General features: G+C 43.2%; 1 protein-coding gene across 2 annotated transcripts in view; it reads left to right on the forward strand.

Annotated features, from left to right (window-relative positions):
* CCDC47 (coiled-coil domain containing 47) overlaps window positions 1-12385 on the forward strand; it is a 12459-nt gene extending 74 nt beyond the window's left edge. The window contains exons 1-13 of one of the 2 annotated variants that reach the window (XM_014956559.1): window positions 7-224; window positions 2457-2722; window positions 2848-2955; window positions 4307-4481; window positions 4805-4926; window positions 5555-5620; window positions 6334-6435; window positions 6838-6948; window positions 7534-7619; window positions 8922-8980; window positions 9942-10051; window positions 10322-10489; window positions 10790-11131. In XM_014956559.1, coding sequence (XP_014812045.1) covers window positions 2462-2722; window positions 2848-2955; window positions 4307-4481; window positions 4805-4926; window positions 5555-5620; window positions 6334-6435; window positions 6838-6948; window positions 7534-7619; window positions 8922-8980; window positions 9942-10051; window positions 10322-10489; window positions 10790-10870 — 1449 coding nt within the window. In that variant the 5' untranslated portion in view covers window positions 7-224; window positions 2457-2461 and the 3' untranslated portion in view covers window positions 10871-11131. Of the gene's footprint in view, window positions 1-6; window positions 225-2456; window positions 2723-2847; window positions 2956-4306; window positions 4482-4804; window positions 4927-5554; window positions 5621-6333; window positions 6436-6837; window positions 6949-7533; window positions 7620-8921; window positions 8981-9941; window positions 10052-10321; window positions 10490-10789 lie in introns of those variants that run through there. The other variant, XM_014956558.1, reaches the window with a different exon arrangement.
* Window positions 12386-12958: the final 573 nt, after the last annotated feature.

Below are 12958 nucleotides of genomic sequence, written 5' to 3' on the forward strand. Positions count from 1 at the left end.
CCCAAACCTCCCTCGCCGGTCAGCACCGGGGGTACCGGGGCCGGGCTGTGAGGCTGAAGGTTCCCCTGACGCGCTGCCCACGCGTGTACGCACCCGCGTACCGGCAGCCGCCGCAGTGCGCATGCTCCCCGCTACGCAAAGCACGTAGGCTGCGCCGTTTGCGGGCGCTGAGCGGAGGGTGAGGGCCGGGCCTTAAGCGGCGGCGGCGGCGGCGTGTGACTCAGGTAACGCCGGCTCCGGTGGCCCCGCGCCCCGCCGGAGATGGGGCACCCCCTTTTCCCCTCCCCGGGGGCGGCGGGGCCGGCATTACCCCCCTTCGCTTTACCCCTTCCCGGCTCCCGTACTGCCCCCGGGGGGGGGGCCCGGTCCTGAGGGCACCGGGCGTGGGGGCCTGTGCTGTGCCCCGTGAGGGCGAGAGTGGGGCAGGGCTGTGGGGAGCGGGGGGGCGGGAGAAGGAGGTAATTTCAACCGGTCTAACCTTGACCTTGTGGCCCTGGAAGGAGCGGGGAGCGGAGGCGGGGGGGGGATCCCGTCGCTGCTCCCGTCCCTCTGGGCTGTGCGGAGGTCGGTGGGTCGGGCCGGGGCGGGGGGTGGATGGTGGAGGGCCCGGTAGAGCGTGTTTGTGGGGCTGTTTGTACCGGGAGCCCTCTGCCCTGTGGTGGAGTCGGTAACGTGTCCCGGTTTTCAGCCCTGGGTTGCAGAAGGCTCGGGGGAGCTGTAGGTTCTGGTGGAACCGGACGCGCTCAAATAGTCTCGAAATTCTTAGTGTGAAACTCGAGCAGGTGGCCCCGTTGTTCTGGTGTTTTAAATTTAACCTCTGAATGCAAATTCTGTCAACATAGAAATAGTGTTTTCTTTTTTCTGTTAAAATTCACATAAAACTGTGACGTGCCCAGCCCATGCGCTGCATTCCTGGGCTCTGCCTGGCTCTGCTTCCCGTCTCCTTTAACGGCTCTGGGAACATGCTCGGTTCAGGTTTTCTCTGGAATGAGAAGCCTTTGACAAAGGTGTTTATTTTAGGCGGCCTCGTTATCCATAGCGGTGGGTTCCCCGCGTGTGGTACTCGGAGGAGCACTGCTCTAATTTAGAAACAAATTATTTCTATTTCAAGTCTGTAAGAGAAGGATCTCATTAACATTCGGGTTCCCACTCGGATCTGGTGGCAGGAGGGAGTCAGATGAGTCCCTTTGCCAAGGTGTGATGCAGCTGATCCTCTGGAGCCGCTTGGGAAACGCAGGAGCGGGGCTGTTACAGCCTTCTCAGGCTCTTAGTTTGGAACCTCAGTAACGTGTAATTCCTGGTCTGAGTGGGAGACTGGGACTGTTTTGAGCTCCAGCAGGAAAGACACAGAAAGCTGAGGGCAGAAAAAGATGAAGTGACAAACTCCCTGCAGGTTTCTGGCAGGTGGGCAGAGAGAGCTTTAGTCTCCTGAGCCCCGGTTTATTCTCTTGGTTTGGGGACTGGTGCGATATCCATCCTCATCCTGCTTTTATTTTGTAGAGTTTACAACCAAAGGTCTCGATCTCTGAAGAGAAATAGCTCTGGGATGCTCTAAGACCTGATTCTGCACTCTAGAAATTCACTTCTAAACCAGCAGAGGCTACCAGAGCTGCTTAAAGTAAAGGAATTAGGCATGCTTTAAGACTTACTGCTGTTACACCTTCATTGAGCTGACTGTGCCTAATTGCTAATTAATAACAACTGTAGGCACGGTGTGCGGTCTCTGAAATGAGCTGGCAACGCTGCCTGCCTGAGAGATGCTGTTGGAGAGTTGGTTTTATAGAAGAATGTCTCTGTTTCCAGAGCTTGCTCATCTGAGTGGCTTGGCCAGGTGTGAACTCGCTGTTCCTGCTGCAAGAAAGTAGAGTTTACAACCAAAGGTCTCGATCTCTGAAGAGAAATAGCTCTGGGATGCTCTAAGACCTGATTCTGCACTCTAGAAATTCACTTCTAAACCAGCAGAGGCTACCAGAGCTGCTTAAAGTAAAGGAATTAGGCATGCTTTAAGACTTACTGCTGTTACACCTTCATTGAGCTGACTGTGCCTAATTGCTAATTAATAACAACTGTAGGCACGGTGTGCGGTCTCTGAAATGAGCTGGCAACGCTGCCTGCCTGAGAGATGCTGTTGGAGAGTTGGTTTTATAGAAGAATGTCTCTGTTTCCAGAGCTTGCTCATCTGAGTGGCTTGGCCAGGTGTGAACTCGCTGTTCCTGCTGCAAGAAAGAGTCTAGACCCTCACCCTCAAAGTTATTTTTTTTTTCTTGTAAAAGTATTCACTTTCTTCATACAGAAAATGGCAAGAAAAGGCAGGGGTTTGTTCCTCTCTCTGGTCTGACCCCAGTCTTGTTTTTAAGTTTTTCATGGAAGTTTTGTGTTACTGGAGGTGTGACGTAGCAGAATTGATAAGGATTTTTTGCAATGTTTGATAATTTTATTTTAAATTTTTTTTTCAGTGAAAATGAGGAATTTATATATTTTTATTGCCGTCCTCTTTATCCCGTGGAGTTTTTCTTTGGCAAAGTATGACGACTTTGAGGATGGGGATGACATTATGGAATACGACGATAATGACTTTGCTGAATTTGAAGATGTTAATGAAGATGCAGTCACAGAGTCTCCTCAGAGGGTCATCACTACAGAAGATGATGAAGAAGAAGCCACTGTAGAGCTGGAAGGTCAGGATGAGAATCAGGAAGACTTTGATGATGCAGATGCACAGGTAATACCTCATTTCCTTCCTCTATGTGTTTCCTAATAGTATCTCCACACCTTACTTTCTTACTTTTTTTGGATTTTATTTACTGGGCTTTGGATTTTCACGCTGTTTGTGATTTTGTCCTTTAGGAAGGTGATACTGAGAGTGAACCGTACGATGATGAGGAGTTTGAAGGCTATGAAGAGAAACCAGATGCATCTCCTAGCAAAAATAAAGACCCCATAACAATAGTTAATGTAGGTATAGATGTTGATCCTCTTTGTATTTGGTGCTTCATCACTTTTTTTTCTTTAAGACAGTATGTCAATAATGGCATTGGTGTACAAATATATACATAAAAGAGAATTTGTCTGAAGGAATTTGCACTCTCTTGTTAATTCAATAGCAGAAACTGGATGAAGTGTGGAGACAAGAAATGCCTGCAGTAATGCAACAGGGCAGCAGCAGAATGTGATCTGGGTCTGCCAGCTCCCAATTCCATCCTTGTTTGCTTTGGTTTAAGCTATTTAAGTAGCAACTCCTGAAGTAAAACTTCCAGGGCAGGTGCCTTTGGGCTGTTGACCTCTATTTTAAGCCACTCAAAACTGTATTCTGTATTCAAACTGAGAATGGTAATTGGAATATAGATCAGGAAATTCTTCATTAAAACTGACCTTTTGAAACACAGTTTTGACCAAAGCATTTTCTGATGTTGCTTCTTTTACCCATACGACTATGGGGGAGAAACGGGGGAGCTCGAGTGATGACTTTCATTTAATTCAGAGAAAAACCATACATCCCAGAATGTCTGGGTGCTTTGTCAGCACAAAAAGAAGAGGTTGCAATGATGATATGCTGACAGTAGCTTGTCTATGGGTAAAGTCTCATGTTAGAAATTGGCCTCAAAAAACCACCAGAGTCGTAATCTCTTTGCCCACCCTGTATCACCTTCTTGTTACCTCCCAAGACTCTTTTATAGAATGATCAGGTGTTTGAGTCTTGCATTTTTATTATGCCTAAGTTCCCTTTTTAAGTATTATGGCTGACCTTGTTAGTGAAAATTTAAGATTTGGGTACTTCTATGACTGAATGGCGATACAGTGATAGCGGAACAGCTAATTATTCTCTGAAGATGGCAAGGTCAGGCAGGCGTCCCTGCTTCCCCCATGGTCTGTGGCTCTTGGTGGCATCCTGAAAATGCTCCTGGTGATTGGGTATTATTTTAGATTTCAACAGAAGTTAGATGATGATCAGATAATGCTGTGTTGGGCAGGGCATCAAGCTCAAATAATCCGTGGGTTGAAATGCTGGGCTGTTGACTACTGTGAGGGATGCGTGTTAGCACAGGCTCACTTGGAAGAGAGAAGTATTTTGTTTGTATTAGCCAGGTATTTTGGGAATGCTGTTATCAGTTGTTTCCTGTGTGATTACTGTGTCCTGGTGTTGCCAAATGCATTATGTTGGCTTAGTCTGCCCTGTCGCCTTTGTGAAGCCTATTGCTGTGTTTGGGATGAAGCTTCTCCAGTACTCTGTGTTTGCCAAATTGTTTGTGTATGTGGAATCTGCTCATTTAATATCTAAAATACCGTTTCCATTCTCTGACCATAGGTCCCTGCTCACCTTCAAAACAGCTGGGAGAGTTACTACATGGAGATCCTGATGGTAACAGGTCTTCTTGCTTACATCATGAATTACATCATTGGGAAGAACAAAAACAACCGCCTGGCTCACGCGTGGTTCAATACTCACAGGGAGCTGCTAGAAAGTAACTTTGCTCTTGTCGGTGAGTTCCATAATGAGTGGGATCCATTTTTAGTTTATTTGAATAAATCTGATTTTAGACCAGCATGTAGGCTATAGAGAAGAGTAACCTTTTCTGTGCAGATGCACGATAGCACTAATGACAACTCTGTGTGTAGACAGATAGTGTGCCAGTCTTCCAGTGCTGAAATTAGATTATGGTGTTGTAACATAAGTTATTCAGAAACATCACAGTGATACTGAAGTAATCCAGCAACAGCTGAGCTCCAAACCTGCTGATCAACTTCGGTCTTTAAATTTGTGACTTCTAGGTTGCCGTTCTCTTTCACTGTTTGTTTTCTTCAGGGGATGATGGCACGAATAAAGAAGCTACAAGCACTGGGAAACTAAATCAAGAAAACGAACACATCTATAACTTGTGGTGCTCTGGAAGGGTGTGCTGTGAAGGAATGCTCATCCAGCTAAAGGTACGGAGGAGTGAGTTTGTAGTACTGTTTACCTGGTTTTTTGGGTTCTAGAAGCTTTTCCATTCCACTGTGAGCAAACTGGAGTCCTGTCTTCAATCTTTTGCTCACATTCGGATGCAGGGTTCTGAATATGCACACATAAAGGGAAGGCTGGTCAGACTAAAGATCCATACAGGCCTGCCTTCTGCTCACCAAAGTAGATAAGAGTGAATGCTTACAGAAAGACTATAGAAACCAGAATAAAGAGAGGTAACTGTAGGCTGAAGAGCTCAGGTGCTGTTTAGAAGGACTTTAGTGTGGTGGAGGAATGGACCAACAGGAATTCCAAAGACATACAACAAAGACAAACACAAAGTTCTGCATCTGGGATGGAACAGCCCCACGTTGGTTCAGCTCCTAACTTGAAGGAACAAGGCCCTGAGAAACAATTTGAATGCAGAAAGCAGGGCTGCTTCTGAGCTGTACACGTGGCTTCCAAAGGGCCCCTCAAAGTTAAATTATTCTATGAAAAATACCTACTTATAACTGTCCTATTTTTCCTTGAGCCCCACTGCTATAAGCCAACGAAGCGCTACACTCTAGGTATATTCAGCTATCTTTTTCTGTGTTTACAAACTTGTGTTTTTAGTTTCTCAAGAGACAAGACCTACTGAATGTTCTTGCGCGCATGATGAGGCCGGCTTCTGACCAAGTGGTACGTACTCAGCCCTTTAGATGAGCTGTGATAAATTCTTGCATTCCTTCCGTTCTGCTCTGCTGCTTTTGGTGGTTCTTAGGACACACCAGTGAGCTGCTGGGTGTCTTTCTATAGTATTCCACATCTTCCAGTTCAGTTACTGTCGAAACAATCCGAAAGAATCATTCGCATTCCTGTTCTGCCTGTGAAATGCAAACTGCTGATGACTGGAAATTGTCTTATCTGTGGGTTTTATTATTTGAGTGGTTTTGTGAACAGTCTTATCACGCTTCAAGACCTCAGCTTGATAAAAAGTGGTTTTACGATCTGAAATATTTAATGATTGTTCTTCTGTCTGTTCACTCTGCCTAAGCAGAGCTGCTTAATGTGTATGCTGACCTGGATATTATATCCTGTAATGTTACTTTTTCCTCGCCCCTTGCTCTTGAAGATGAGGGGAATCTTTAACTCCATAAATGCCAAAAGAGGTTACACTTTGGAAGACCAGTGGCTGTGTGCACTGTGAATATTCTTTCCATGTACCTATAATTTAAATCAACAACCTTTACCTTAGCTGTGTACGGCCTCGCTTAGTTTTTGTTCTTATGAATCAAAGTGTCAGACAAACATTTAAATCACAGGAGACACAGGTCTCCATTTGGCAAGTAGTCTGAAGGCAGAGTACATTGTATAAATCTGATAATAACAGCTAATAACGCTCTGTCCCACAGCAAATAAAAGTAACAATGAATGATGAAGATATGGACACGTATGTGTTTGCTGTTGGAACGCGAAAAGCACTTGTGCGACTTCAGAAAGAGATGCAGGACCTGGTATGTATGTTCACATTGGGAATGCTAACGTGAGAAATAATGGGCTATAAGAACCTCTACTCTGCTTATTTTCTTGGGAACAGCTGAAAACTTGTGACTGACCTGCTGGAATTAGTGTGTGGAGAAAAGACATTTTCATATAATGGAAATGGTGTATCATTCATTTAGGAGGAGATTGAAGTATATTGTCAGGATACACACGAGTGTCACTTCATTTAATTTGCACAAATGACTTTTTCAAGGATTGAAAAGTAAACTTAATTAGTAATATGTGATGTGGAAAGTTTGGGTCTAAGTCAGGTAATTTTAGGGGTCCCACTGTGCTCGAACAGTTCAGTCTGATAAGATACTTACAAGCTTGTGTTTGTTTTTATTTCTTTCCCCTTGTTCTGTTTGAAACAGAGTGAGTTCTGCAGTGATAAACCTAAGTCTGGTGCAAAATATGGGCTTCCAGATTCACTGGCCATCTTGTCGGAGATGGGGGAGGTCACAGAGGGAATGATGGACGCTAAGGTAATCTCGAATTAATTAGTAGAAATATTCCTTGGTAACCCTGGCACTTACAACCTATGCAAGAAATTTCTAATCTTTATCTCCTGTAAACATCACCACAGGAGAGCCAGATGGCCCCCGTGAAATCTAGAGAAATCAAGTTCCTAAGGAAGTTTAAGGGCTGGAAGAAAGATGTAATTCTCATGTCTTTATTCCTTTTATTTAGCAACTGTTAGTCTAACACAAACTGCAGGCTTAACTTCCAGGCTTTGAAAAGCAGTTTTAACTTAAACAGCCAGTTCAAAGGAGGGTGTTGATGGTGTGTCTGCAGGTCTTCAAAGATGACATGTTATGAAATGGATTGGAAAATCCCAAATGAGCATTATATATCTAGTATCCGGGTTGCTTATGTTAATTCCACACATTCCACCTTCTAGCACAAGGTATAAAAAAAAAAAGACAGTTTAAATTTCAGTGTTATTGTGGCAAGCTGAGCACAGCAATTTTCTGAGTGATACAGGGACACTTTGGCAAACCCCAAGGGAGTGGGTAGGCTGCAGATGGGATTGGTGTTGGGGGAAAAACTAACCCCATTTTCTCTTTTAGATGATACATTTCCTCACGCACTACGCTGACAAGATTGAGTCCGTCCAATTCTCGGACCAGTTCTCCGGTCCAAAACTTATGCAAGAGTACGTATAAACCTCCCGGTAGCTATTGTAACACTAAGCAAAATAGAGGCTGACAAACTTGTTTGCAGTGTGAAGCCTGCTGGAATGCACGCAAAGAGAAATGGGGAGCAAAGGTGAAACAGGTGAATAAATACACTCCCAGTGCTTCCAAATGCTTCATTAGTGTAGAAGATCAAGGTGTTGTATTGCCTTAATATTTATTTTTGTGTGCTGGTTACACTCTAGTTTGGGCAGCTACAAATTTCAGATAACACCTGGCAGCCACAGTGTACCCAGCTGCATGGTAACTGATGGAGTAATCCCACTAAAACTACACGGTGTGTTAGAGTTTAAGGGCCAAGAAATAACACTGCAGGAGGAGGGCTTGCAGATTAACTCAGTTGCTATTTGAACCCATTGAGAACTAGATTTAAGAAAAATCTGCAGTGTTAAAAAACCCCAACCAGAACCCCCAAACCTAAAACATCAAAGGTTGCTTGCTCTTCCCTGACTGAATTCAACATTCTGCTGTTGAGTCCATCTCTTGGGTACTTCTGTTCAGGGTGACTCTCAGGTATGCTTCAGAAATGCACAGATGCAGTATCTCTTCTGTTTCTCTAAGCCTCCTAGTCTTGAGGTGCTTTTAGCTTCTGCTTCCCAATTGCCAAGTGGTGGGTGATTTATCGTCTCTGAATTACCATGTAGGCTTTTGCAAGGGTGTATTATGCTCACAGGCATATAAATAAATGATCCATATAAAAACTTGAAAGTGTCCTTCAAAAAAAAAGGAACATACTTTGATTTAATTATACGATGGCAGTACGTGCACCTTGTACTGAAATCGCTAGGCTTTGGAGGATCTGTGAAATGTAGGGCTGACTATCTTACATTAGAATATTGTGGGGTTTGGGGCACTGAAGACTTGAATTCTTTAGAATTTTTTTTTTCCTAACATTTATAGAAGATCTGTAGTAGTATAACCAACAGGGCATATGTAAAACTGAATGTCATTGAAAATATCCAGGTTGCCTTAAGGCTCAGATGCTGGAGCTCATGTGAGCTCAGAGAATCGGACTGGATGGTGCCATTAGTATTTACATTAATGCCTTTTCATTGTATGCTTTTGAGTAAAACACTTCAGGAATCTGAATACTTTGAAACTTAAGTCTGGGTTACAGCCAGCCTTTTAATCTTGTTTATTTTATTCAAGTAGTTTGCAAGTGTCTCTTGGTTCTTAATGAGGTTTTCCGTAACAATGTTAGGTATTTTGTATGCCTGTATTTTTTTTCACTCATTCCAGCTGCTTTTTTTCTTTCCTACCAGGGAGGGTCAGCTTACAAAACTGCCCGAAACTAAAAAGACACTTTTGTTTACATTTAATGGTAAGTGAACTGGTGTAAGTGTGTATGTATGTTTTTGGGGGAGTGTTGTACTTTATTTGTGCAAGTCACATGCTCAAGTTCAGAACTGGTGTAAGTGTGTGTATGTATGTATCTGGGGGAGCGTTGTGCTTTATTTGTGCAAGTCACATGCTCAAGTTCTGTCTTCTATAGAAGACAGAGTATGATGAATGACTTTGGGTAACTGGGTTATTGATTGATTAACCAGGAAACAGAAGACAAGGCAGTAATAACACTGGGGACTGGGTGTCGTATCGTCATGATAACAGGATACCAACTCTTTCTATTATTGACCTTAGTTCAGGCTGTTATCTCTGCTGGGGGGTTGTATTAGGGCTCCACTGGAAGATGGCTTGGGTTTAAGCCACACTTTTTGCTGTGTGAGTTTCACAGAATTACTTGGTTAACCCTGTTTTGGAAGAAAAACAACCTGTTGGGAGTCTATTTGAGAAAAGGCCCATAGTTCTCTTCAAAATTCCAGGCCGTAGCTCCAGGTGAAGTTAATGTCAGAGCCTGAATTCAACCCTTAGATTTGTATTTCATACTTCTAAAACTAAGAAGGATCGCGTGGGAAATGTGCCTGTCACTGTGTGAAGAATCTAAATGCGATCTCCAAAGCTAAACGCCTCCTTTAGTTAGATATGTCCTTCCTAAAGAGGAGGATAAGAATGTCTGTCTTTCATGAATGGTGTGAGCAATAAGGTGTGAAGAATCTAAATGTGATCTCCAAAGCTAAACGCCTCCTTTAGTTAGTTATGTCCTTCCTAACGACGAGGATAAGAATGTCTGTCTTTCATGAATGGTGTGAGCAATAAGGAAAGTGTGTTACAGCAAGTAGAAAAACCTTGCCAACCTCTTTGAATTAACAAGAAACTCTAGTGTTATAGCAAGTAAAAATAATCCTGCCAACCTCTTTGAATTAACAAGAAACTCTTTATTTCAGTGCCTGGTTCAGGCAACACTTCCCCAAAGGACATGGAGTCTTTGCTGCCTCTGATGAGCATGGTTATCTACTGTATTGACAAAGCAAAGAAGTTCCGTCTGAACAGAGAAGTAAGTAGGGTATATTTTTTTCTGTCTTCTAAATATTGTATAAAATCACAACCATTACCATGGGATTGCTAATGTTAAGACTGGGAGCCTTATGTTTCTGATACAGCTATCGGAGATACTTTTCTGTCTTCTGAATATTGTATAAAATCACAACCATTACCATGGGATTGCTAATGTTAAGACTGGGAGCCTTATGTTTCTGATACAGCTATCGGAGATACTGCTCATGGGGAATCTGTATTAACTGCTTTTGCTTTTCTCTGTGAAAAGGGTAAACAAAAAGCTGATAAGAACAGGGCTCGTGTGGAAGAGAACTTCCTTAAACTGACTCACGTGCAAAGACAGGAGGCTGCCCAGTCCCGCCGAGAGGAGAAGAAACGGGCAGAGAAGGAGCGAATCATGAACGAAGAGGATCCTGAGAAACAGCGTCGGCTGGAGGTGAGGTGGACTTTCAGATTCTTACAACCTACTGGCAAATTTCTCCTACAGTATCCCTCGGTCCACCTGTAGGTATATCAGCAAAGGGCAACTTTGATTTCTTATTTGCTGGTAGGCAGACAAATTTCAGGGTATATAAATGTGCTTTCTGAAGCACGCGAAGGCTCCCAGTGAGGAGCCATCTCCTGTGGTTAGAGATGTGAATCCAAGTACTGGAGGTCTTTTTTTGTTTGGCTTTTCTGAAATGAAGTTGCTCTTTGAGGAGCTCACTGATATTCATTCAGATCTCTTTGTCTCCAGGAAGCTGCTTTGCGGCGTGAACAGAAGAAACTTGAGAAGAAGCAGATGAAGATGAAGCAAATCAAAGTGAAAGCGATGTGACTCTGTTGTGAAAAGCGTCTCGGTGCCACCTGCAGAATTTCAATTCACAGGGTACAAAGACCTACTTAACTCCATAATCCTACAGTTCTTTCAACACTAGTAGCCATTAAGAGAAATGTTCTTTGCATTGGTGTGACTTATTTAAATATTACAGCAACATGCAGGTGTGTGTAGAGAGCTTTGTCTGGGCAGTTTTATTCCAGGTGGTACAAATTTTTGCTACTTGTCTGTTTAAAAAAAAAAAATTGCAATATTCTTGAATGCTCTTTGTCATTTGTTCTTTAAAACCAGAAGATTGTAAACCTGTCCACGTGTGCTGGTAACATATTCATGCTTTGGTTTTAAACTTTGGTTTTAGTTATTGGGAGGGAAATGGGGAAAACTTAAGGGGAGAAAAACTGCACAATAAACATTTACTGTGCATTTATTTGCATCAAGCTTGTAAAGGCACAAAACTTAGAGCCTTCCATACACAGTATGGATTCTTCAGGGATTTCAGCCCAGTAGAATAGGAGTTATTTTTATTTTCTTTTTTTACAAACAAGGGACTGAAACAGTATTATGTCACTTGTGGGCATGATTGGCTTAAATGTAAAACATAGATGGGTTAGAAACAAGGGAATGGAATACATGAACAGTTTCCTACTTGTGGTTTTGAATGCTGCAAGCTTAATACAATGTGAAGTCTGTAGTGTCAGCGTGGTGTTTCTTCAGGAGTGAGTGCATGGTGAGTTAGCAGCTTCAACTAGCTTTCCTTGAATATTTTTTAACTGTACGAGTTTGCTCGAAAACTTTTCTCCTGATCTCAGCAGCTGCTGCCTAGTTCTCTTCAGCCAGAAGCCAGATTCATTAAGGTATCTGTAATTGCCAATTTCCCCGAGCAAGTAAAAACGTTTCAGAGGACACGTATCCTCTTCATCTGGTAAATGATCACTTCAGGTTTTTTGAATATAAATGGGGAGAATGAAGTGAATGCCCCTGTGCAAGCACTTCGCTAACTGAGAGCGCTCTGCATTTTATAAATGCTTCCTGTCTTGAAGGCGTTTTATTGTTGCTTGTAACAGACTTTTAACAGTTTTGTGGGGAAACAATGTCATGCATTTTCTTGTTCAATATTTTGTGCAAACTTTTATTCTGAGGCAATAAGAATGAGCTGCTGTTGAAAACAGCAACTGCTTAAACTTCTTGTTCCAGCATGGGATACTTCACACTGATTTAAATGCAAATGTCTGTAATCTGATACATGCAAATATATTAATTTTATAATGGTTGGTAAAATTATTTAAAAACCAAAACTAATGTAGATTATGTGAAATTTTAGCACTATTTAGCTTTAAAGATTAATACGGTATTGTTTCACAGAGTTCTTTGAAAGCAAATACTAGTTTGTGATCTTTCAAGTAAGTGGACAGCTTTCCTGAAGTCCCATACGTTTGTGGGCCATGGCAGCTAATTTTGTAATATGAACATTCAAATGAACAATCTAATGAAGAGTAAAATATAATTGAAACACTCCACCTGCCTACTTTACTTGGCTGGACTCCATCTTCCTTTCATCTAGCAGAACCTCGAAGCCCTGGGTAGGTTTTATACGTGTGGTAGGGGCGGGTGTTGACTCTTTCCAGCTGGGACCTGCTCCCGGAGGGCGGTGGTTGCCGGGAGAGGGCCTTCTTCCCCCCCAGGAGAAGGAAGACTTCTCCTGGGGGAAGGGTGGGCGGAGGCTGAGGGATCTGGGATTGTTCAGCCTGGAGAAGAGAAGGGTCCGGGGACCTTTCAATATCTGAAGGCTGCCTATAGAAGAGCTGGGGAGGGACTCTTTGCCAGGAGGTGTAATGATAGGACAAGGGGAAACGGTTTTAAATTGGAAGAAAAAAGATTCAGATTAGATATCAGAATGAAATTTTTTACTATGAGGGTGGTGAGACACTGGAACAGGTTGCCCAGGGAAGCTGTGGATGCCCTATCCCTGGAAGTGTTCAAGGCCAGGCTGGATGGGGCCTTGAGCAACCTGCTCTGGTGGGAGGTGTCCCTGCCCATGGCAGGGGGGTTGGAACTCGATGATCTTTGAGGTTCCTTCCAACCCAAACC

The sequence above is a fragment of the Calidris pugnax genome, unplaced genomic scaffold (assembly GCF_001431845.1).
Source record: "Calidris pugnax isolate Ruff unplaced genomic scaffold, ASM143184v1 scaffold167, whole genome shotgun sequence".
Lineage (NCBI taxonomy): Eukaryota > Metazoa > Chordata > Aves > Charadriiformes > Scolopacidae > Calidris > Calidris pugnax.